This window comes from Podarcis filfolensis (genome assembly GCF_964270895.1).
Source record: "Podarcis filfolensis genome assembly, chromosome: 1".
Classification (NCBI taxonomy): domain Eukaryota; kingdom Metazoa; phylum Chordata; class Lepidosauria; order Squamata; family Lacertidae; genus Podarcis; species Podarcis filfolensis.
In genome coordinates this window covers 104699563-104722650 of record NC_139604.1, presented here as the reverse complement: position 1 = coordinate 104722650, position 23088 = coordinate 104699563, and the positions used below count along the sequence as shown (strand labels likewise).

General features: G+C 42.4%; 2 protein-coding genes across 4 annotated transcripts in view; one reads left to right on the top strand and one right to left on the bottom strand.

Moving 5' to 3' along the window:
- Positions 1 to 8447, bottom strand: part of LIN52 (lin-52 DREAM MuvB core complex component) — a 39613-nt gene extending 31166 nt beyond the window's left edge. For 2 of the 3 annotated variants that reach the window (XR_014549921.1, XM_083621737.1), the window contains exons 1-5: positions 8239 to 8403; positions 7654 to 7728; positions 6661 to 6698; positions 4150 to 4216; positions 3062 to 3145 (exon numbers count right to left, since the gene is read on the bottom strand). Coding sequence is in view for 2 of the 3 variants with exons in the window: in XM_083621737.1 (XP_083477863.1) it covers positions 3062 to 3145; positions 4150 to 4216; positions 6661 to 6698; positions 7654 to 7728; positions 8239 to 8257 (283 nt within the window). In the remaining variant the exon portion in view is untranslated. Of the gene's footprint in view, positions 1 to 3061; positions 3146 to 4149; positions 4217 to 6660; positions 6699 to 7653; positions 7729 to 8238 lie in introns of all 3 variants that reach the window. The other variant, XM_083621738.1, reaches the window with a different exon arrangement.
- A 142-nt stretch (positions 8448 to 8589) lies between these two features.
- Positions 8590 to 22994, top strand: ALDH6A1 (aldehyde dehydrogenase 6 family member A1). Its single transcript, XM_083615437.1, has 12 exons — positions 8590 to 8726; positions 12270 to 12320; positions 12607 to 12681; positions 14177 to 14338; positions 15069 to 15147; positions 16344 to 16646; positions 17632 to 17753; positions 18160 to 18349; positions 19246 to 19427; positions 20434 to 20613; positions 21176 to 21274; positions 21672 to 22994. The coding sequence occupies exons 1-12, from the start codon at positions 8670 to 8672 to the stop codon at positions 21774 to 21776; spliced, it is 1605 nt and encodes a 534-aa protein (XP_083471563.1). The 5' UTR covers positions 8590 to 8669; the 3' UTR covers positions 21777 to 22994.
- Positions 22995 to 23088: the final 94 nt, after the last annotated feature.

The following is a 23088-nucleotide window of genomic DNA, read 5'->3' as shown; positions in this document are numbered from 1 at the left end:
CAATGTAGGCTAGACAATTCTGTCTTTGATGGACGAATGAGATGTCTCAGTATAAGGCACCTTGCTATGTTCCCTACTGGTGCTGAGCTCATCCTTGGACCACACGATGGAATGGTGGTGCCTCTGAGATTGTACAGAGTGCTTGCACCCCAAATCAGAGGCTTTTATACCTATTGTTGCAGAGGGGAAGGGCTAAGCCTCCATGGTAAGTCCCAGATTCAGTCCTTGGCATCTCCACATTGGGAGAATGTCTCCTGCATGAAACCCTGGAGAGTCCCCAATGCTACATTATGGCATGTTCAGCAAGATGAACATGGAGGGCAACACTAGAAAGTTTCAGAACCTATGACCATGCTACATTTATCCATACATCTGATGGGAGGGTATAAGAAAGTTCTACATATGATCCTAGCAGGTTGTTTTTTAATGCAATGTAGACACAAGGCTCTTCTAGTCACACTCTGCTGCTTTCTGGAACAACTGATTTTAGCCAGTCACTCCCCGCCCTGCTCTAAATATGAGCATGGAAGAGTCTCAGCTTTGTCTTCACCCTCAGATTATTTTCTCAACACAATGAGCCTAGCAGGGACTAGATAACTGGCTGCATTCCTGATGCTGCCTGTAGATTGCAACTGCTTATCCATGATCTAAAAAAAGGTATCTGATCTGTTATTATGGCTCACCTAAAACTGTATGGCTGTATGGAAGATATCAGTTGGTTGACAGCCATCTCAATCAAGCATCATCTTAGTATAGGTATGCCCCAGGCCTATACAAGGCCAACACTGCATTTGAACCATGCTTATATAGAGGTAGCACTAACATTGCATGTGCGTTGTAACCATTTTTTATGAGCAATTTTTCAGTGCATAGACTAGGGGTCAGCAACCTTTTTCAGCCATGGGCCGATCCACTATCCCTCAGACCATGTGGTGGGCCGGACTATATTTTGAAGAAAAAAATGAACGAATTCCTATGGCCCACAAATAACCCAGAGATGCATTTTAAATAAAAGCACACATTCTACTCATGCAAAAACACCAGGCAGGCCCCACAAACAACCCAGAGATGCATTTCAAATAAAAGGACACATTCTACTCATGTAAAAACACGCTGATTCCAGGACCGTCTGCGGGCCGGATTGAGAAGGCGATTGGGCCACATCTGGCCCACGGGCCTTAGGTTGCCTACCCCTGGCATAGACTGTTACCGACAGATCTCTGTCTTTGCAGAACAGAGCTTCTCTAAATTTTTACTTTTTAGCATACCTCAAGTATAATCTGATAGAACTACCAGAGACCCAGCAAAACTGCTTGGGGGCCTGGATTTTGCCTGTGGACAGCTAGCTGGCCAGCATCCTTGATGCGTATCAGGTTGACATACCCAAGAGGCCTTTTTGTGATGGCTTCAGTACTACAGAATGTCCTCTCTCATGAGGCCTGTTTATCCCCTTCTCTTGCTACCAAGTTGTAGGAGATGAATTGTCTTCTCTCTGCTATTGCTATTTGTTTTAGGATTTTTAGTGTTTTTATTTTGTAAGCCAGCGGGAGAACTTTATTGAAAGGTGGTATATAAATGCTATGTAAAGAGTTATGATCCTCCAAACAAGTTATTTAATGGTAACATTTGAATAATCAAATCTCATCTCATCTTATTAAACTATTCATGAGCTTTAGGCACCTGAATGCAATCACTCTGCTTAATCCTTTGCACGAATGAACAAACCAGGAAGATGCATTTAACTGTGATTTCATATTACATATAAACCAGGAAACTATGGTTAATGGCTGCTGAACAAGCCAGGATATGGAAGCCATAACTTAAAATTTCTGTCCTGTCCTGTCTTTCTACAGCTCCCTGAATCAGATGTTAACAAGAAATCATGGTTTAATCTGCTCTCTGGCTTGGGCAAAGGGAAGAACAAAGCAGTTGGAGGTAGGTGTCTGAAGCTTGTGCATATCTCTGCTTATTAAACTAAGATTTGATTGTGCCATTACCTAACTGTACAGAGGATCCTAATGAGCAGGATAGTACCATAATAAGTTACAAACTAAGTTACTAAGGTAATTTTCTTATGGCTTGCTTTCGGCGGTCATATACAATACGCAGGAACATTCTAAATGTCAGAGCAGCAAAGAAAGGCAACAGTTTTATAATGAGAAATATTAGTACATGGAACTATAAATTTATAGCTTAAAAACCAATTGAACTCTAGAATTACCTAAATAAATTGTCTCCTCAGCAAAATATCAAATCTAATCTCAAGAGAGAGCAATGACTGACCATGAGAATTATAACGCCTAAACCTGCAAACTGCTAACGAAGAATAAAAAAAAGTCAGTAGAAATTTCTCTATCAACCTTTCCAAAAAATAAGGGACCATCAACATTACTACATGGAGACAATCTTTCTGATATCATTTTTCAGTACAATATAATAATTCAGTGATTAACACTCCCACCCCGCAAAAGAACTCAATCCAAATCTAAAAAGCTACAAAAACATCACGGAGAACCAATTATCTCTAGGTAGCATTTTGCTGCCACCTAGAGGATACTGAAAGATAGCTTTTGTTGTGACTCTCATAAACTGATTCAAATAATTATTTATTTATCTTGCATATCATAAGACAGTACTGAATCCTAATAGAGTAATTTCATCTTCAAGTAAGAAGTGTTCCAAAGTACTCTGAATTCATCTTATGGGGTTACTATTACTATTACTATTACTATTACTATTACTATTACTATTACAAAACATCAGAGAGGTTCACAGAAGAAACAGGAGAAACATCCCACCTAAATCGTTGAGACACACAATCGTTGTAGGAACCCAGCAACTGCTTGTAGAGATATTCTACTACTGATGCAGCCACGCCAAACTGTTAATTTTTCAGGAGACTAACAGCGCAATATCATACATGCTTGGCTATTGTATTATTTCTCACAAGTGAAATATTGAATATGTTCTTACTGAATATGTAAAGTTTGGCTCTATAAGAAAATTAAGCAACAGACCTACAGTTTTTAAACATAATACACCTTAGCAACTATCTACTTACATTCGTCTAGTCCCAGTTGGTATGCTAGATTCTGCAGACCTCTCACTTTCTCCATTAGATTAGCTGTGGTGAGACTCCCCAACTCTTAAAAAAGAAGAAGTGTGGCTTAAGATGTGCCATGAAATAAATTCCTAGCAAAGACTCTTCATGTTGTTTCTTTAGTATCGTCACTATTCTATTATACAAAATGTATTTGGCACACCATTGTCCAAATATGTCTAAGGTTACAGCTCTTCTCTTTCTTTTTTACATAGTGTTGCTCTAGTCCATTTAAATGGCTATAAACTGCTCTCGCCACATCCTTAAGCTTACCTTGCATGACTGGAGCTGGTTTAAAGACTATGTAGACAAAAAATTGTTATAGATATACAAATCCAACATCCAGTCCTACATCTAGCCTGATCTGAAGCATCTATGTAAGAAGCTTATTGAAGAAAAATTAAAAATGCCCTGCAACCTGCTGAAGTATGTGTAACAAATTTAATAATACTGTAGTAATAATTAACCATGAAATTTAAAATGGTTATACAGAAAAATTGAAACATATACTTCAAAGAAGGGTTTTATCACTCCCAGAATGTTGTATCATCATCATCATCATCATCATCAACATCAACTACTATTCTGGAAACCAGTATTGCAAACAGAAATTCACTAGTGGTTTAATACTCCTGTGTATTTCAATGTCTTGGAGAATATCCTGCATGATGTTCTTCAAGTCCTTGAAATACACATCTTGCATGATGTTCTCCAAGTCTGAGGTTCAATGAATGGATCCAGAATCACAGATACATGATGAACATTGGCTGGTCACACCCTTGGCCAAAGCCTTTAATCTTCCCTTCAAGCTTTCCCTCCCAGCATGGAAAGATCTGCTATGAATGAGGTGTGTGCAGGGACACTGGGGTGGGCTTACGTGTGCACTCCTGTCCCCCGCATCACAATCTTTTGCCCACATACATTCAGATGAATGCTTGAGTAGATCTTAAAAAGATAAAAAAACAAATATTTAACTATTTGTGTAGTTTTAAAGACAAACTATACTGGGCTTGTTAATTCCAGTCATTTGAACATTGACAGGAACTCACCTTTTAACATGTCAATATCATCATTTTCTAATTCAGCCATCCATTTGGGAGGAGAACTGGTGATGGGCTATTTAAAAAAAATACACACACATACATAGAAAAATTGTGATTACCTGTGTCTTTGATAAACAGAAACTGGGAAATATTTCTAATATCTGGAATCAGCTGATAGAAAATAGGCTCAGCTGCCAAATTGCATAAAATTCTGCTCTACTTTGATACAGAGCACGTGTTTTGTATGGGGCTTACTCCCAGGTAAGTGGAATTAAGGTTGCAATATTAGTTGTAGAGATTTTGAATAACAACACACATTTTTTATTTTACCATTCATTTACTATTGCTGATGATGTCAGAATGAAGGAAGGAGCCAGAATCCCTTTTATCATGCCAGAATACAAAACCAGATCAAAACCTACTCCCCAACAGCATTTTGCATTACATAGCAATTGTTAATTACATTGGATTTTAGCTGCTGGAAGCAGAACTAGAGGCTAATTTTTCTTTGAAAAACAGGATAAAAATGTAAATAAGAAATATTAGCAAATATTGTTTTTGCAAAATATTCCCATTGTAAGCATAGAAGAACAATTCAAATAAGATTATATCAGCACTGGCACATGCAGACTACAAAGAATCCTGTTTGTGATACAAGTACAGTGGTACCTCGGGTTACATACGCTTCAGGTTACATACGCTTCAGGTTACAGACTCCGCTAACCCAGAAATAGTACCTCGGGTTAAGAACTTTGCTTCAGGATGAGAACAGAAATCGTGCTCTGGCGGTGCGGCAGCAGTGGGAGCCCCATTAGCTAAAGTAGTACCTCAGGTTAAGAACAGTTTCAGGTTAAGAACGGACCGCCGGAACGAATTAAGTACTTAACCCGAGGTACCACTGTACAAAAAATGCATATCACCAGTCAAGTTCTAAATAGCTACACAATGTTGTATAAACTACAAAAAATTACTACAATTTTAATGTAGTAGAGAGAACAAAACTCAGCGTGCAGTGTCCAGACACCAATAGATTCTTAACTCAGAAGTATGAAAATTATTATGTTTTATAGTTCCATGACACTTACACAGAATATAACTATCATCAACCACTTTATGACCCACTGGTCTGATTCCTCTTTTATGCACCCTAAAATCCAGCCTTTTTTTTTTTAAGTTCTCATGGTTGCAAATATTAAAAAATATATAATGCAATACCGTATTTTTCGTCCCATAGGACGCTCCGTCCCATAGGACGCACCTAGTTTTTTTGGGGGGAAATAAAGGAAAAATTTTTCCCCTTTATTTCCCCCCCAAAAAGCAGGTCGGAGAAACCAAACCAGGTCGAGGAACAGCGGGATGGTGGCGCTGCGCCTCCCTGCTGTCCACCGAGCTTGTGGGGCTGGCCGATGTCTGCCCGGCGCGAGGGGCGCTCTGCTTCAGGGCGCCCCGACGCTCCGGAAAGCAGGCTGCTATCCGCAGCCTAGACATCTCTGCGGGACCTCCCACAAGGCTGCCTAGGCTGTGGATGTGTTCCCGAAGCACCGGGTGCCCTGAAAGCAGAGCGCCCAACGCTCCGGGAAGCAGGCTGTTATCCGCAGCCTGGACATCCCTGCAGGACCTCCCGCAGGGCTGCCTAGGCTGTGGATGTGTTCCCGAAGCGCCGGGCGCTCTGCTTTCAGGGCGCCCGACACTCCGGGAAGCAGGCTGCTATCTGCAGCCTGGACATCCCTGCGGGAACTCCCGCAGGGCTGCCTAGGCTGCGGATGTGTTCCTGAAGCCTGGAGAGTGAGAGGGGTCGGTGCGCACCGACTCCTCTCGCTCTCCAAGCTTCAGCGAAAGCCTGCATTTGCCCCATAGGACGCACCCAGATTTCCCCTTCATTTTTGGAGGGGAAAAGGTGCGTCCTATAGGGCGAAAAATACGGTACTTGCTTTTCTAAAAAGAAAAAGCAGGCTGAAAAAAAGACATAAAGTGTCATGAGTTTAAGAGATCAATTTTTATATTTTTTTAAAGAAGGAGTTTCAAAAAAGGCAATTTCAGCTATTCTTGAATATGGCAGGTTGCTAAGCTTCCAGTGAAGAAACACACAACCAGAATTTGCAAGTTGCAGAGATGGCGCAAAACACTTTTGGTGCCTGAGGCAGAGAAGGTCAACAACTCCACAAAATAGTGTAAAAACTATAGTAAGTGAAAAACATACCAATTTGCACTACTTTAATGGAGACCTAAAATCTGCTGATTTACCCTGGCTAATGGATGGGTCAGCTCTGTCAAGTTAGCTACAACATCCAAGTCTAGAATTAGTTCTTAGTCAGCTTTTTGCATGAAATGGGATGTCTTTGCCTGCTTGGGCAATATATCAGGTTTCTGAACAACACAATGGGAATAATACTGGGTGATAAACTGGTGGGCCCAGGTGAACAATGGTTAGAATAAGTCCTACTGAATTTATTGGGGCTTACTTCTGAGCAGATATGTTTAGTATTGAATTGTCAATCCAAGTGAGAAATTACTTACACTTTTAAAAGAAGCTGCAAATTCAGCAACACCTGGTACTGGAGACAAGACAGAAACAGTTACTGGAGTACAACTTTCTCTACAACTTCAAGGGCAATTTATGATTTCTGTTGCTAACTCCACCAGTTAAACTGCTAGAGATATTCAGCATAAAATGATTATTCATTTGTACCATGTATTACTTCACATTCATGTTGAATTCTGTGACTGTGCAAATACAACACTAATTATTTGCTTCTGTAACATTTGCAGCTCAGTAGTAATTTGCATGATTTCTCTTTGGTCCATCAACGAAACACACACGTGGAGCCCTTGAGTGCAATCCTATACACATATCCTGTACTTCTCTCTACTGAGAAGTAAAGTTCACAGTAAGTAAGGCTTACTCCCAGCTAATTCTGCATAGGACTGCAGCCTTAAACTGGATTGGCTATAATGAAGTGCTTACTCACAATTAGCCAATATGTATTTTTAAAACCACTTTGAAAACACAAATACTGAAAGGATAGAAAACACAATAGTTAAAACGTGTTAGTTCAACTAAACATTTGTTATGTTTGCTAAACAAAAGTGTATGAGCATGCCTATGTAAATGAATGTGCATGTGCACAGAAGCGACTGGCACAGTACCAGGCAACTGCCCTCCCAACAGCCGTGCTGTTGCTGCTAACTGGGGCAGTGTGAGAGTGAGACACAGTAGTGATAGGGGCTACACATGCAAAGCAGTGGGAGTTCTGGACTGGATCTGCCAACATGCCCACACAGCCCCAACTTGCTGCCACCATGTCCATGTAACCAGGAATGATGCTACTATTGGGAGGCTATTGAGTACCACTCTATGGTGCATTTTTGAAGACTGTTCTGAGACAGGTTTATGTTCAACATGCAGACACTGTCAGTAACATCCTAACAGCAGGTTGTAAGTCAGAGCAATATCACAGTCGCCAAAGATCCTCCATGCCTTTTCACATTTCCCACTTGAGTGCAACTTACATTGTTCAGGCCAGAGGTCCGGTGAAGCCCGGTCCAACTTTTCAAAGCTCAGCAGGGAGGCTTCCAAGTCTGTGCCTAGAAGAACAACCAAAATACTTCCAATCATTGCGGGACTCAAAGCCAAGACTGAGATTAAGAGTTTCATGATCTACTGACTCAGCCTGATATTACTGGGACCGTGTGCATTCAAGACACGAGGCGCACTGCCACTGTTCTATGCCTCTTTAGAGCCTGACTGGATGAACAGAGCATCAAATGTGAATATAAACCCTAACAGTTATTTCCAGATCTGAGGAAAAAATCTGAGGAATTCGCTTAAGTAGCATTTCAGCTCTAACTGGAGCAGGTTTTCTGAGGAATAAAGTTACCCGCTGTATTCAGTGAGGATTGTTCCCATGCGACAGCTTCGGTCCACCCTATGCACAGGTACTCATAATAATTTAATAATAATAATTAGTTATTTATACCCCGCCCACCCAGTGAGAGACAAGCAAGTGGACACAAATTATAGTATTAATATGCCAGTGGAAGAGAGACTCGCAAAACTGGGAAAACCTTCACCTTCTCCTCACCACCAGCTCTTACCTTCCGTTGAGACCGCCATTTTGGCCCCTCACGTGACACCCGGCCGCCTGCACGCGGGAACCTAAACATATGACGCTTCCTTTTCGAACGAGCCAACCTTGCTCCGCCCCCTCCCTCCTGCACTCCTCCCACTAGGTCGTGATTTAGGAGAGAGAGAGAGAGAAAGAGAGCAGGGACGGGGGGGGGGAGAGCCATCCAGTCAGATTCCGTCTAGAGGGGGCGTTGACGGCAACGTAGCCAATCGGAACCCGGAGCTGAAGGGGCGGGTCCGAGCCAGGTTCCAGCACTATCCCATTGGCTTGCTAAGGGAGAAAGGGGAGGAGAAAACGTCGGGACTCCTGATTCCATTGGCCAAGCTCAAAGCTCGGGCGGGGTTCGATCCTTGAGCTGGAGGTGGGCGGGGCGCCTTTTGGCAGGTGGTCGCTGGCAGAATGGCGGCGGTGACGGCGGCTCGGGGGTCTCAGGGAGGGCGGCGCCTCTGGCTCGGGGTGAGACTGCATGCTGGAGGGGGAGCGGCCCCGAAAGAGACTGGGGTGGGGAGGGGGAGGGCTCCTCTTGGGGGTTTCGGGTCCGCGGGAGGCGGTAGATCTTGCCCCTTCCTCCATTTCACCTGCCCTCCTGAATACTCCCAAGCACACGTACGGGCGAGCGGGCAGGGGGATAATTTACACCCCCCTGGAATAGCCCCTGGAGCGGGATCGACTCTCGTCCCACCACACTCGCTCCGCCCCCCTTGCAAAAGGCGATGAAATCTGGCTGGCGAAGGGGATCGCTTCGCAGGAGCCAGCGAACTTCAGCCTTGAGTGGGTGGACGCGCTTGCTTTTTCACGTGCGAAGCGAGGGTACACTCGGGATTTCTGAAAGGCGAAGGTGCAATCGCTCCCCTTTGCTTTCAGTTATCCCTGAGTGTGCATAAGCCGCCTCAGGACATCGCAAAGCGTGTTGTAGGATCAGACCGGGATCCATGCAGGCAGGAGCCCTTTGCAAGAAGAATCCCACGGAAAACTGGCTGGTGGGCTTATCTTCTGCCCACCCTTGCTTTAGATTGTACTTCTCCAAAGTCTAAAGCACTGTTGAATGTATGCAGTGCACGCTGGTCTATGCCTATTTACCTGGAGGCTAGTTCTGCTAAATTTCTCCGTGGTAAGTGTGCATAGCCGCCTTGAACACACACCGCTCTGTGATTATGGGGCCAAGTACATGCAGGGATCCGTTCATACATGACAGTTCAACTCTCTAATTGCCTTGCAGAGTATTTGTTTGTTTATTTGTCAATTGCAACCCTGGGGCAACCCCAAAGCGACTTACAGCCCGAGTAAACCTGTCTCAGTACAGAATTAACATATGTGTTGTAGATCTTAATTAACCACAAGTTGTGTTTGAAATGACTACTGAATTGGTTACTGCCCTCTACAACTGTGTGACATGCTGTAGTTCCAAATGAAATGCACACTGGAAAATCTTGCAGGTTCCTTACTACAGTCTCATCTATGGAGCTTGAAAGAGCCAGTGCAGAAGTTTGGAGAAGGGGAAGGAGGCATAAACCTTTTTGGCTTTCTATGACAAATGGATACAGGGCCCTCAGTGGGAGTTCATGCAGGGGGGTACAGCTGTATCAGGCCCAGACTTTGAGTTCCTTTAAACATAATAGGACTATAGCATCTAGATCAAGGGAAGTAATAGTGCCACTGTATTCTGCTCTGGTCAGACCTCACCTGGAGTACTGTGTCCAGTTCTGGGCACCACAGTTCAAGAAGGACACTGACAAACTGGAACGTGTCCAGAGGAGGGCAACCAAAATGGTCAAAGGCCTGGAAACGATGCCTTATGAGGAATGGCTAAGGGAGCTGGGCATGTTTAGCCTGGAGAAGAGGAGGTTAAGGGGTGATATGATAGCCATGTTCAAATATATAAAAGGATGTCACATAGAGGAGGGAGAAAGGTTGTTTTCTGCTGCTCCAGAGAAGCGGACACGGAGCAATGGATCCAAACTACAAGAAAGAAGATTCCACCTAAACATTAGGAAGAACTTCCTGACAGTAAGAGCTGTTTGACAGTGGAATTTGCTGCCAAGGAGTGTGGTGGAGTCTCCTTCTTTGGAGGTCTTTAAGCAGAGGCTTGACAACCATATGTCAGGAGTGCTCTGATGGTGTTTCCGGCTTGGCAGGGGGTTGGACTCGATGGCCCTTGTGGTCTCTTCCAACTCTATGATTCTATGATTCTATGATTTTATAAAATAATCTCTTGCCCTTGTAGAACAAAAGCAAAATGTTCAAGGAACGTTTGAAGGAATTGCTTTGTGAGATAGGAGCCTGCTCACTCATTGGCTAAAAGCTCTGAAAGGTAGGAAGTCAGAGCTGTGATTAATGAGTGCTATGGAGAAACGTACTGTAGTCGTACAAACCCAAGGGAATATTTGCAAGTGGCTTAAAAGTACATAGGAAGTTCCTTCTCCTGACAATTTTGAAGGAGCTTCCTGCAGCCAATCGGAAGCCAAAAGTTTTGGAAGTCGAACGGACTTCGGGAATGGATTCCGTTTGACTTCTTAGGTACCACTGTATATCCATATCTCAGGTGAGCAAGAATCGTGGTTGAGAAGCTATGGATTATGTTGCCATCATATTTATTATGGACTTTTTAATTTACAATTGAAAAGATTTCAGATGAACAAAATAAAGTGAGAAAAAGGAAAAGAAAAGGTGCATAAAAACACAAAAACTCCTATAATTCTATACATATATAACACAAAGGTCTATAAATGAAATTATTATTCCAATACATATACATTTATTTATAACCTACTATATTTTTATAAATGCTTTCCAAATAATAATATTTGTCTATATGCAGACTATGTCTATAAGCTCTCCATTTGTATTTTACAACAGTTGTCATCTCTTTTATCAATATCAGTATTTTAGCAGTAGTGAGGGTGCGGAGAATCTATTTACGTTGACCAGTTGTCAAATTCCATGTAGTAGATAGATAATTTAAAATAATATTATCCTCTGACAATGCTAGCTCCCCCCCCCCCCGGTAATATTTATACAGTCTAGTAGGTACTTTCTCCCCAAACCTCATAAGCATAAATGTATGTTTCAAATAAGAATTATTCTTATTACATCTCATATTTATCATGGATGTCTAAAAACTGAAGGCTTGCATGGATTGAAACAAGCTTCTCTACTTTTTCCTTTTGGGTGGGATTCAACTAATGAGTTTCATCAGCAGAAGCTGTGGGCAAGGACTTTCTTCCCATACACCACTCCATGCCCCCTGAAATTGGCTTGTGGAGGGGAGGTTCAAGAGAACTCCTGCAACAGTGCACAGGGGAGCAGAGGGGGGATAATTTTGTCTGGCAAGCCAAAATGCTTGCCCTGACAGAACAATCACCGTAGCATGATGTTGAATTCCCTCCACAGAAATGCATCTTGCGTCTGCATTTGTGGGTTGTTCTCCATCTACAACTCAGGATTTGCTTGTCCTTTGTGTACAGGAATTTTAATGATCTGATACTGTACATAGTCTTACAAAAATGTGTTAGTTTTACATCATTTCTAGATACAATTTTGGGGGACTAAATATAGGAACATTTTGTGTTAAACATTTCATTCATCGTTCTCAAGGAAATAACTTCATAATCCATTCCCCACAACCTAGATTTTTTCTATTTATTTGGGGAGAAAGCCAAAAGAAAAAAGAGACTTTGGGAAAAACAGAAGAACATTCTCCCCCGCCCCTGAATTTTCCCAGTCTTTTTTCAGGGCTTTCATTTCTCCATGTTTGTCAGGCATATTAATACTTACGTGTGGCACCAGTTCAGTCTTTGGCGCTCTACTCCACCTGCAAAAGAGGACACAAATTTGCATATGACACAAAGCAATAGTAAATTATGGCAGTTTGAAAATGAGTGAATACGTTTGACTTTTCATGGCACAGCCGGGTGAATTTAGAGTAGCTGAATGTCTTCACAGAAAATTGTAGCTGTGCTGCTGAGTAAGTTCTGTGTTCCTTTTTTTCCCATCTTGTAGATCCAGAGGAAGGCAAATTGGCATTTTTCATCCTCCTATTCATCTTCAGTGGTGAGTTGGTTTCTTCCAAAATAAAGTTTCAGTTGCAAGCATATTGGCTTTAAACAATCTTGTGGATTGCAAATTCTCAACCCACTTTTTCTGGCAGTATTCATTAACTTTGGTTGCAGATAAATGTGGATAAATGACTGCAGCTCCGTGAAGAGAATTAGAGGGAGAGAAAGGAAAAAAGAATTGATACTTAATCCTTATGTTAAGTATGTGGAAGAGTTTAGCTTGATTGGTATTTCAGCATTCAGATAAACTCTGGCACTGACCAACCCTTTGTATTCTGCAGCCAACAACCAAGCTGTTCATTGATGGCAAATTTGTTGAATCCAAAAGTAATGAATGGATTGATATTCACAACCCAGTAAGTAAACTTCCTTTTTCTTTTGTGCTTTTCTTTGAGGCAGGAAAGGGTTGGATTGTGCAGTTGACCAGTGTAAGAAGGAAGAGGCACTCAGGAGACACGCTTTAAAATGGAATTGCTTAAGTAGTCTGAATTCCAAAGCTGTCTTTAGCTTGAAATTTAAAACGTCTTTCTGCATGAGCTGTCATGTGGTCCAGTTTTTCACCGACAGAGGAATAAAGTTGTTTGGCTGGAACTTAAAGCAGTTACCTTAGAGCAGTGGCAAGGACATGTGGTCCTCTGGATGTCACTGGACTACAACTTCCATCATCCCTGACTATTGACCATTCTGACTGGGGCTGATGAGAGTTGACAGTAACATCCAGAAGGCTATGAGTTCCCCATCCCAGGCTTAAGATTTCAGACACTAAGTGTAGGTACATAAAGACTGACATTATTTTGCTTAATGTACTCCTGAGTCCTCCTAGTGGGGCAAACTACAACGGATTTTATGTGGAGGCTAGTCTGTCAACTTTAAAGCCGTGTGTCCCTGTGATGATATCACCCCTTTTAAGACTGGTTTGTGGGAATGGGTTAGAACCTCAGAAATAATGAGCTTGCATACAGATGTCTCCTGTTAAGGCTTCAAGAACAGTGTCACAAGGTTCAGTGGTACCTCGGGTTAAGTACTTAATTCGTTCCCAAGGTCCGTTCTTAATCTGAAACTGTTCTTAACCTGAAGCACCACTTTAGCTAATGGGGCCTCCCGCTGCTGCCGCGCCACCGAAGCCCGATTTCTATACTCCTCCTGAAGCAAAGTTCTTAACCTGTAGCACTATTTCTGGGTTAGCGGAGTCTGTAACCTGAAGCGTCTGTAACCTGAAGCGTATGTAACCCGAGGTACCACTGTAATTGGGGTGGAAACGGTCTAAGTTTCCATAAAACCTGCATTGGTGGGATCTCTCCACAGCCAGCCAGCCAGCCAGCCAAGCCGAGGTCAGCATTTATTTGGGCTTTTGACAGCATTTTCTGTTTATTAGAGATGACACCCTTCCTTGATTAGTGCCTTCAAAGAAGAAGGTTCATAATCCGCTAAGCATTTTCTGTTTGCACAGGACATGCAAGTCTCTTGCAGCAGATTTGGAGCCATTTCACTTACTGTTTCTGGCTTCTGGTTGTCCCAAGCCTTTAATGGGTATTGAGTGGGTATTGTGCAAACTTCCATCCCAGCTGTCATGGACTGCAGGAATGGCCACAGCGTTCTACCACTCCCTGCATGTCAGGGGTTAGGACTGCTCTGTTTATCATCCATTTAAGGCCGTAAACTTAAATATCCTTACTTGAAAGAGTGACCCACTGAAACTGAGGTTGGACTGGACTAGACTTTGCAGCTAGCTCCTAGAAGATAATAGTTGGCCCTGAAATTTAGCCACAATTTGTGGATTCCTATGTTAAGGCAATCCTGAGTCGGTGGCACATTTATAATGACCATTTTTTGGATTTACTATTCTAACAGGCCACCAATGAAGTGGTTGGTCGTGTCCCCAAAGCTACACAAAGTGAGATGGAAGCAGCAGTGGCTTCGTGCAAGAAATCTCTCCCGAGCTGGGCTGAGACATCCATTCTGAGTCGGCAACAAGTCTTCTTGCGATACCAACAGCTCATCAAAGACAATCTGGTGAGGAACTGGACTGACCAGATTGCATGTGTTTTGAACAGTTATTTTTAAACTGTGGGCCCTAATAATGTTATTGATCTATTCTTGTAAAATGCTTTGTGGTGGGGTTTTTTCTTCAATCAGGTGTTATACTAATTTTATTATTTATTTAATAAAATTAGTATATAATTTTATTATTTATTGAATAAAATTAGTTTAACGCCTGATTGAAAAACAATCATTTTATAGCCCTTGGTTATAAAATGGGAATTAAGATAGCCTTACCTACAAAATCGTTACAGAAATGAGCAAAATAAAGTGTACAAGCCTCTTCTCACATTAAATAATTTTACCCTGTTCAGGAGGTATGTTATCTTGCTCTACACAGAGTTCATAGCCTGCCTAGAAACAGGATGGACTGTGGCCCTTGAAAACCTATGCCAGAATAACATTATTAGTCTTTAAGACTTCTTCTTCTTTTGCAAAATTGCATTTTGTTCTCATTCTGAGTGGTCCAAATGACCCATCCACCAGCTGGGTACAGCCAGGAATAAGATGGGGCCAGGGTGGTGATTACTCATGTGCAGAGTGGCTTTTCCTTACTATTGCGCTTGGCCTCCTGCAGCGCAGTAAATCTTGCTTCTTGCCTTCTGGTTCAGTAGATGAGCTTTATTTCCACCTTTGTTGAGTTTCCCTTTTCTCAGTTTCAGGAATTCTCATTACCTTTTCTTTTCTTTTTTTTAATCACCAGAAAGAAATTTCAAAACTGATCACCTTAGAGCAAGGGAAGACCCTGGCTGATGCTGAGGGAGATGTGTTTCGAGGCCTCCGTAAGCTGCCGGCACCTCTTGCTGTACATAGAAAATGGCTTTTCACGGGCTGAGGGAAGAGCAGAATACTTCTGAGTACTAGGCGTTCTAGGGCCTTGGGAGGATAGCCCCTTCTGTAACCTTCCAAGAAGGAATTCTGAATACACTGTGAATTTTAAACAACACTTCTGCTTTTTTCGCTTTGTATATTTTGCTTTGTATATTTTGAGTATATTCTGAAATGCTAAGAGCTTTGTTTTCCTTTCTGATATCTTTTTGATAATACTGACAGTATTCTTTTATGGTAGAATTATTATTATTAATTATTATTTGTACCCCACCCATCTGGCTGGGTTTCCCAGAGAGCCAATGTGGTGTAGTGGTTAAGGGCGGTAGATTCGTAATCTGGGGAACTGGGTTCGCGTCTCCGCTCCTCCACATGCAGCTGCTGGGTGACCGTGGGCCAGTCACACTTCTTTGAAGTCTCTCAGCCCCACTCACCTCACAGAGTGTTTGTTGTGGGGGAGGAAGGGAAAGGAGAATGTTAGCCGCTTTGAGACTCCTTCAGGTGGTGATAAAGCGGGATATCAAATTCAAGCTCTTCTTCTTCTTCACTCTGGGCGGCTTCTAACAAAGATTAAAAGTACATTAAAATGTCACACATTAAAAACTTCCCTGAACAGGGCTGCCTTCAGATGTCTTTTAAGTGTTAGGTAGTTGTTTATCTCTTTGACCTCTGATGGGAGGGCGTTCCACAGGGCGGGCGCCACTACCGAGAAGGCCCTCTGCCTGGTTCCCTGTAGCTTTGCTTCTTGCAATGAGGAAATCTCCAGGAGGCCCTCGGCGCTGGACCTCAGTGTCCAGGCTGAACGATGGGTGTGGAGACGCTCCTTCAGGTATACTGGGCCGAGGCCGTTTGGGCTTTAAAGGTCAACACCAACACTTTGAATTGTGCTCGGAAACGTACTGGGAGCCAATGTAGGTCTTAGTTAGCATAGTTCCTGTCTCCATTTGGACATGAATCCACCTCACCCATTAATTATCTGAATCGAAGTAATTCTCAAGCAGAATCCTATCCCTGTCGGAATGGGAAGTATTTCTGGATGGTAGTGATTGTATAGTGAAGGAGCTAGAAAAGCTAGCCAGATCATGAGGGCATTGGAAAGAGCATTTCCAGGGAGATTTGTAAACTGAGAAGTCCCTGTTCTTTGTTGCAGAGGTCGTTGAACATGCTTGTAGTGTGACATCCCTTATGCTGGGCGAGACCCTTCCCTCCATCACTAAAGATATGGACACTTACACCTACCGCTTGCCTCTGGGAGTGTGCGCAGGCATAGCACCTTTCAATTTCCCAGCCATGATTCCTCTCTGGATGTTTCCCATGGCCATGGTGTGCGGGAACACTTTCTTGATGAAGCCTTCCGAGCGGGTGCCGGGAGCCCTCATGTTTCTTGCAAAGCTGCTGCAGGATGCTGGAGCCCCCGATGGGACACTGAACATCATCCACGGACAACATGCAGGTAATTCCAGAGGAGGCTCGCCTGGCGCCATTCATTACAAAATGTTTAAGGCAAAAACATTCCTCTTATCCCAGGCCTTTGGCTAATTAAACAATCCATGGCTTTTTAAATTGGGGAGGGGGAATTGCTTTTGTTTGTTACGGTATTCTGCATTCTTGTGTTTTTATATTGTAAACAGCCCTGTGACCCTCAGATGAAAGGCAGTATAGAAATTTAATAAATAGCTAATAATAACAATAACAAATGCAGGGCAGGCCTCCAAGGCTGTAGTATAGGGGCAGAGTGGGGTTGATATCATGTTGATAACAATGCAGGCAGGGATGTGCTATATAGCCAAGATTGGGTGCTTGTGTTCTCTTTTAACTGTTTAAAAATGAGCGCCTTCTCCATCTTTCCCACTTTGATCCTGGTAATCACAGGTGCAAATTCCCCACTCCTTCAGGAGGTATGCCTTGAAAGGCTAGAAAAAAGTCTCCCCCTTTTCCACTATTGGTCTTCCCTATTTGCAAGTGTGACCAGGTTATTTGCTTGTCCAGATCATGTGTTTGTGCAGTGATCTGGGAACAAGGAAGGCGTGAGGCTTGGTTAGCCGAGTAGATATCCCAAATGGGAGAGTGTTTTTGTTTTAAGGACGTTCTGTCAGAACATTGGGAGTGTGGGAGAGGGAGAAATTTGGTTAATTTTTTTTAATGTATTTTTATTAAAGTTTTTCTTGATTTACAAAAGTATGTGCAATGTCTCTCTCTTGTGTCCCCACCCCACCCCATGTGACATTTTTACAAATCAGTTTCATTTGTTCAGACATTAGGAAGAAAAGGGGGAAAGAGTTGGGGGGGAGGTATGACGATGTTTCTATTTTACTTAATATATGTAGGGAGAAATTTGGTTTATTTGTTTAGGTTATCATTGCCACAGCACAAAGATGAAGCGCTCTTCGATGATGAGATATAATGAACAGTGTTTTGCTTTTCTTTTCTTTTTTCAGCCGTGAATTTTATTTGTGATCACCCTGATATCAAAGCAATCAGCTTTGTAGGATCTAATCAGGCTGGAGAATATATCTATGAAAGGGGTTCCAAGAACGGCAAGAGAGTGCAGGCCAATATGGTAAAACTCTGCATAACGTACCACTTGACATCTCTGTTTATAGGATAGTTGTTGATGATCCTGGAAAAATCTATAATTTTAATGTCCTGAATTGTATTTCTGAAGTTTTGATGTTACAGTCGAAAACGACAAACTTCAAAGTCATTTTAAGTTTGGTTAACACGAAACCTTTAAATACTCCATATATTCAGTAACATTTAATTATCTAGCAGAAAATCTCAAAAATGTAAAAAACTTTTTGTGATACCTTGCACCCTTTTTCGTTCTGATTTTACATTGGTGTAACAGCCACATTTTCCTTGAAGGTCTGGGACCATTTAAGCTGATGTTTGAAGATTACTGTTGCTTAATATATACATATATTCAGCTCTTTTTTTTAAAAAAAAAAAAGTACATTTCATTCTAGGGAGCTAAGAACCATGGAGTAGTGATGCCGGATGCCAATAAGGAGAACACCCTGAATCAGTTGGTTGGAGCAGCTTTTGGAGCAGCTGGGCAACGTTGCATGGCATTATCCACAGCAGTCTTGGTGGGAGAGGCTCGGAATTGGCTGCCCGAACTGGTGGAGAGAGCCAAGAAGCTGCGAGTTAATGCAGGTGCCGATGCATTTGTTTTAATCCAATCTGTTTCTGTGCATTTCTGCAGATCTAGAAAAAGAGTGGGCAACCTGTGGCCTCCCAGATGTTGTTGGGCTCCAGCTCCCATCATTCTTCAACACATGGAGAGCCACGGGTTGTCTAATCTAGGGCATTAGAATGTGTGTTGTAATGTGCTTGTTAAAGGCTAATTTTTGGAGCCCTGTAGATGATCAGTGCAACTTCTGTCCATTAAACTGTTTCTCTCAAGTGTCTAATAAATTTGCTTTCTTTGTGGGGTCAGTCGCTGCTTTTTCATATTGTAATAGATCTCAGAACACTCATTGCATTTAATCTTATACAGTGGTACCTCGGGTTAAGTACTTAATTCATTCTGGAGGTCTGTTCTTAACCTGAAACTGTTCTTAACCTGAAGCACCACTTTAGCTAATGGGGCCTCCCGCAGCTGCTGCGCTGCCGCCGCGCGATTTCTGTTCTCATCCTGAAGCAAAGTTCTTAACCCAAGGTCCTATTTCTGGGTTAGCGGAGTCTGTAACCTGAAGCGTCTGTAACCTGAAGCATCTGTAACCCGAGGTACCACTGTAATAAAAACCATGTTCACTTTACGGAACTTCACTGCCTTGACACCAAAATTAGAGTTGCATAGCTGGCTAGCTAATAACTTAGCTACCTTGAAAAGGGTCAGAATATATGGCACTATTAAAATAAACCTGTGACTGAAGCTAAAGAGCACAGCTAGCCTTGGATGGGCTAAACATGTAGCAGTGTTACAAGGCTGCATCATGAGGACCATGTTTAATTTCCTATGTTGACATTGCTTGCTTTATTGCTTGGTTTTTGTTAGGTGTTAAAAAAGAAGAGTTTAGGATTTGAGCAGGTTTTGTGTATTGTCATAGGAGACCAGCCTGGAGCAGATCTGGGGCCGCTGATCAGCCCCCAGGCCAAGGAGCGTGTCTGTCAGCTGATTGACAGTGGAGCAAAGGAGGGGGCTAGCATCCTTCTTGATGGACGGAATATCAGAGTGAAAGGTTTTGAAAATGGCAATTTTGTTGGACCGACAATCCTTGCGAAGGTCAAGGTGAGCTGATGTACTGATCAGCAGGTGCAAATTAAAACACCTTAAAACTAAGGAAGACATGAACATTGATCCAGCATGTTCCAAGAGGTAGCCTTCCCTTTGGTCTTCAAAAGACTGGTGTTGGCCTACAGCTATATTTTGTGCCATAGTGAAATGTTGCAAATGTCCCGATACCTGGCTATTGAAGTGAGCTGTGGCTAGAATGTGGAATGATTGTCAAAAAGTGGTGAAGTTCTAGAATGATGCTCAGTGGATGGATAAGGAATAATAAGGAATGCGCTGGAGAGCCTTTCCCTGAATAAAAAAATGGTAAATTGGCATATTTTTGAATGCCTTAGATGTGACTGGCATTTGAACAATTGTGCAACGTGGCGTTTACTGGTTGTATCTGATGTTTCAATGTGCCTTTCAAATGTTTATGTTTGCAAAGCATCTTGTGAGGCAATATGCTCTAAGATGGGATAAAATCTGTTTAATAAATGAATACTTTTCACTGGGGTCATTGTAGGGATCACAAGACTACAACACATTTTGCAACCTCACTTCATTCCGTCCTGCCAGTCCACTGTGAAGTTGTTGAGAGAAGAATCCCATTTTCCCCTCTTTCCATTGTTCATCTACATTTCTTGCCTACTGAGTATATTCAGACCTCACCATTCTTGCTTTTTGTTGTTTCCCTCCCCGACCCCCGGCATTAGGTGTGGTTCTCTTTTTTATGTACTTCTGCAAACCTTGGGGTTCTCTCCTCCCAAGCTTGGTGATAGCCTCCTTCTTGTTTCTTAGTCTCCCCATCTGGTTACAATCTTGGCAGCAGTCACCATCCGAGTTCAATATTGGAGGGAGGGATGATAGCTTAGAGTGGTAGCCATTTCATCAAAAGGAACAGAAGGGTCCTTTGGGGTGATGACTTGTGAAGGAGAAGGATGTTTCTGTGTTAAGTGTCAGAAACAAGATTTCTGCAGAATCTGACGTGCGGTACAATTAAAAGTTGCTTCTTTCTTGACAGCCCGATATGACCTGCTATAAGGAGGAAATCTTTGGACCAGTTCTAGTGGTTCTGGAAGCAGACAGTCTGAATGAAGCCATTGAAATAATCAATAAAAATCCTTATGGGAATGGAACAGCCATCTTTACCACCAATGGTGCCACTGCTCGGAAGTACTCTCACTTAGTAGATGTTGGGCAGGTATGTAAAGGTTGAGGTTCGTGCTGAACAGCTCAGGGTACTGTTTTAGCTCCATCATAGCTCCACGACAGAGCAGAAGCTCTACATCCAGACTGTCCCACATTCCATCTTTAGCATCTCTTAATGAAAAGATTGATGGATTGGGAAATTCCCTCTCCATCACTAAAGGTGCAAGAACCTTGTCCTCTTTCCTGTGCGGCCTCCATACTGAGAGATCTCCATCTGAATGTAATGCACTTGCCCCATTTTCCCTTTGTGGAGCCATTTGACATGCTACCGACGAGGAACTGAGGGCCATTTTATTAACGAACCGAGGACCGAACTGATGCTGAATAAAAAACTTGCATGTTGAATGCAGTGATGCAAAGTGCAAAAGATTTCTCTTTTTCTTTTTTGGCCCTGAGGCTACAAAGTAAGAAATTGCTCAGTGCTTACCCAGTGAGACTACAGCAGAGCATTGATTTGAATCCAGGTTACCTTGAGCCTAGCCTGACTCTTTTTTGATTTATTTGTGCATTTTCTTTGAATTATAATAAAATGATCAATTTTGGCTTTGCTTTAGATTGGTGTGAATGTTCCAATTCCAGTGCCTTTGCCAATGTTCTCCTTCACTGGCTCTCGCGGGTCTTTCAGGGGGGACACCAATTTCTACGGCAAACAGGTAATGCGTTCAGGTTGTTTTTTAAGATATATATTATGATGCATGCTGCAGCAAGCCAGGAGGAGCCAATGAAGGAAAGAAAACTTGTAGGAGATAGACAAAGGGAGGGCTTATCAGCATGCTATATTTCTGACAAGAAGAGAAAATGAGCAGGAACTTTCCAGGGAAAATATATTTTGCCTTGTGGCAGGTGTGGAGAACCTATAGGACTCCAGATGTTGCTAGACGACAACTCTAATTATCTCTGACCATGGACCATGCTGCCTAGGGCTGATAAATCTGGAGTCCAATGAAGTCAAAAGGACTGCAGGTTTCCCTGCAGCCTTATGGTTAAAACTAAAACCAGCAATTCTGCAGCACCAATTGATATAAACATCTGACTCTTTGTCCCTTTCAGGGGGTACATTTCTACACACAGCTGAAGACAATCACTTCTCAGTGGAAGGAGGAAGATGCTACTGATGCCAAGCCTGCCGTCGTTATGCCAACCATGGGGAACTAAAGCACCTTGTTAAATTTGCTCAAGATGCTGCTGAAAGTATTCTTCACCCACTGATGCAAGCTGCTCTTGGATATTCCCTGTTGCCATTGTTGCCCTAGAGATAACAAAGATTGCTTCATTTCAGGCTCTGCATTTAAAATAAAATTGGCCAGGGCCCTTTAACACAAAATTTAGATTTTTTTCATCTACATACTGGCTAACCCAAGGTATTTTCTTTAATTCTAGAGAAAATAATCTGTTGTGTGTAAACAGACAAAATCAGCTTCTTTTGTCCCACTCATGCAACCCAGTGCTGAGAACCCAGACTCTATTTTTCATGGGATGTTAGTGTTTAAGAATCAACTGCTGCAGTTACTGCTGTTTCTCTGTTCATAGCTGGTATGTCCTGCTTGTCAGGGACACTGCTGTCAGAATCTAATTCAGCTTTCCCCCGCAATAAACTTTGGATACTTCAGAGAAACAGATTTACTCATTACAGGACTGAGCAGTAAATGTGCAGGTACTCAACTTTAATAAGTAGTCTCCAAGAATCTCACGCATAGGAAATAGCTGTTGCAAAAAGACAGTGAAACCTTACCAGTGGGAACTTTAGTTCCCATGATGCATGGAAGCAGCATGCAAGCTGCTTTAAAGCGGACAGATTTTCTACCTTAAGACAGCAATGTGCCTATACGTTATTTATGCACTAAATATTTTTGGAACCAAAACATGTGTGATCTTTGCTTCTGGGGCTGCTAGACCATCATGGCGTCAAAAATAATAAGCCTTCGTAAAGATGCAATTGGTTCTATCAGTCTAGCTTTTACTTCCCATTGCACTAGTGCAAAGGAGAATTGTTGATTCTAGGGCTATTTAAAGGCAGTCCTGCATAGTGGGAATACATACAACTTGAGATGACACCTTGAATTGGACAGCAGTGTGATCTGCATAGGTTAGCTGTGAGTGATGCAGTCATGGGATGGGGAGGGATAAACTATCTGACTTCATAGGGATGTTAGTGGCATAAAAAAACTTGCTCAAAGTCCTTTCTTCCACTTTGAAACCATGCAGTGATTTTTTAAGTTGTCTAATGAAACAAATTGGACTCATTTGATATTCTGCCTTTTGTAACCAGCAAGCGCTTAAACTGAAAATGGTAATGAATAATTGAATTGATTAATACTCTGTATGTTGTGTCTTACATTGTTGTTAATCATGAATAAATGGCTATTAAATTCAGAATCCTTCTGATTTTCTTAAGGAAAACAATCTAATAGCACAAATCCCCTTGAACCCATTGACTTCAGCAAGCTAAAACTTTCTATTGATTTAA

Excerpts from the sequence above, each read along its gene's own strand:
- ALDH6A1 (XM_083615437.1), top strand. The coding sequence starts at position 8,670 with ATGGCGGCGGTGACGGCGGCTCGGGGGTCTCAGGGAGGGCGGCGCCTC. Across the intron at positions 14,339-15,068 it reads AGCTCATCAAAGACAATCTG|AAAGAAATTTCAAAACTGAT; the intron begins GTGAGGAACTGG and ends TTTAATCACCAG. Across the intron at positions 15,148-16,343 it reads AGATGTGTTTCGAGGCCTCC|AGGTCGTTGAACATGCTTGT; the intron begins GTAAGCTGCCGG and ends TCTTTGTTGCAG.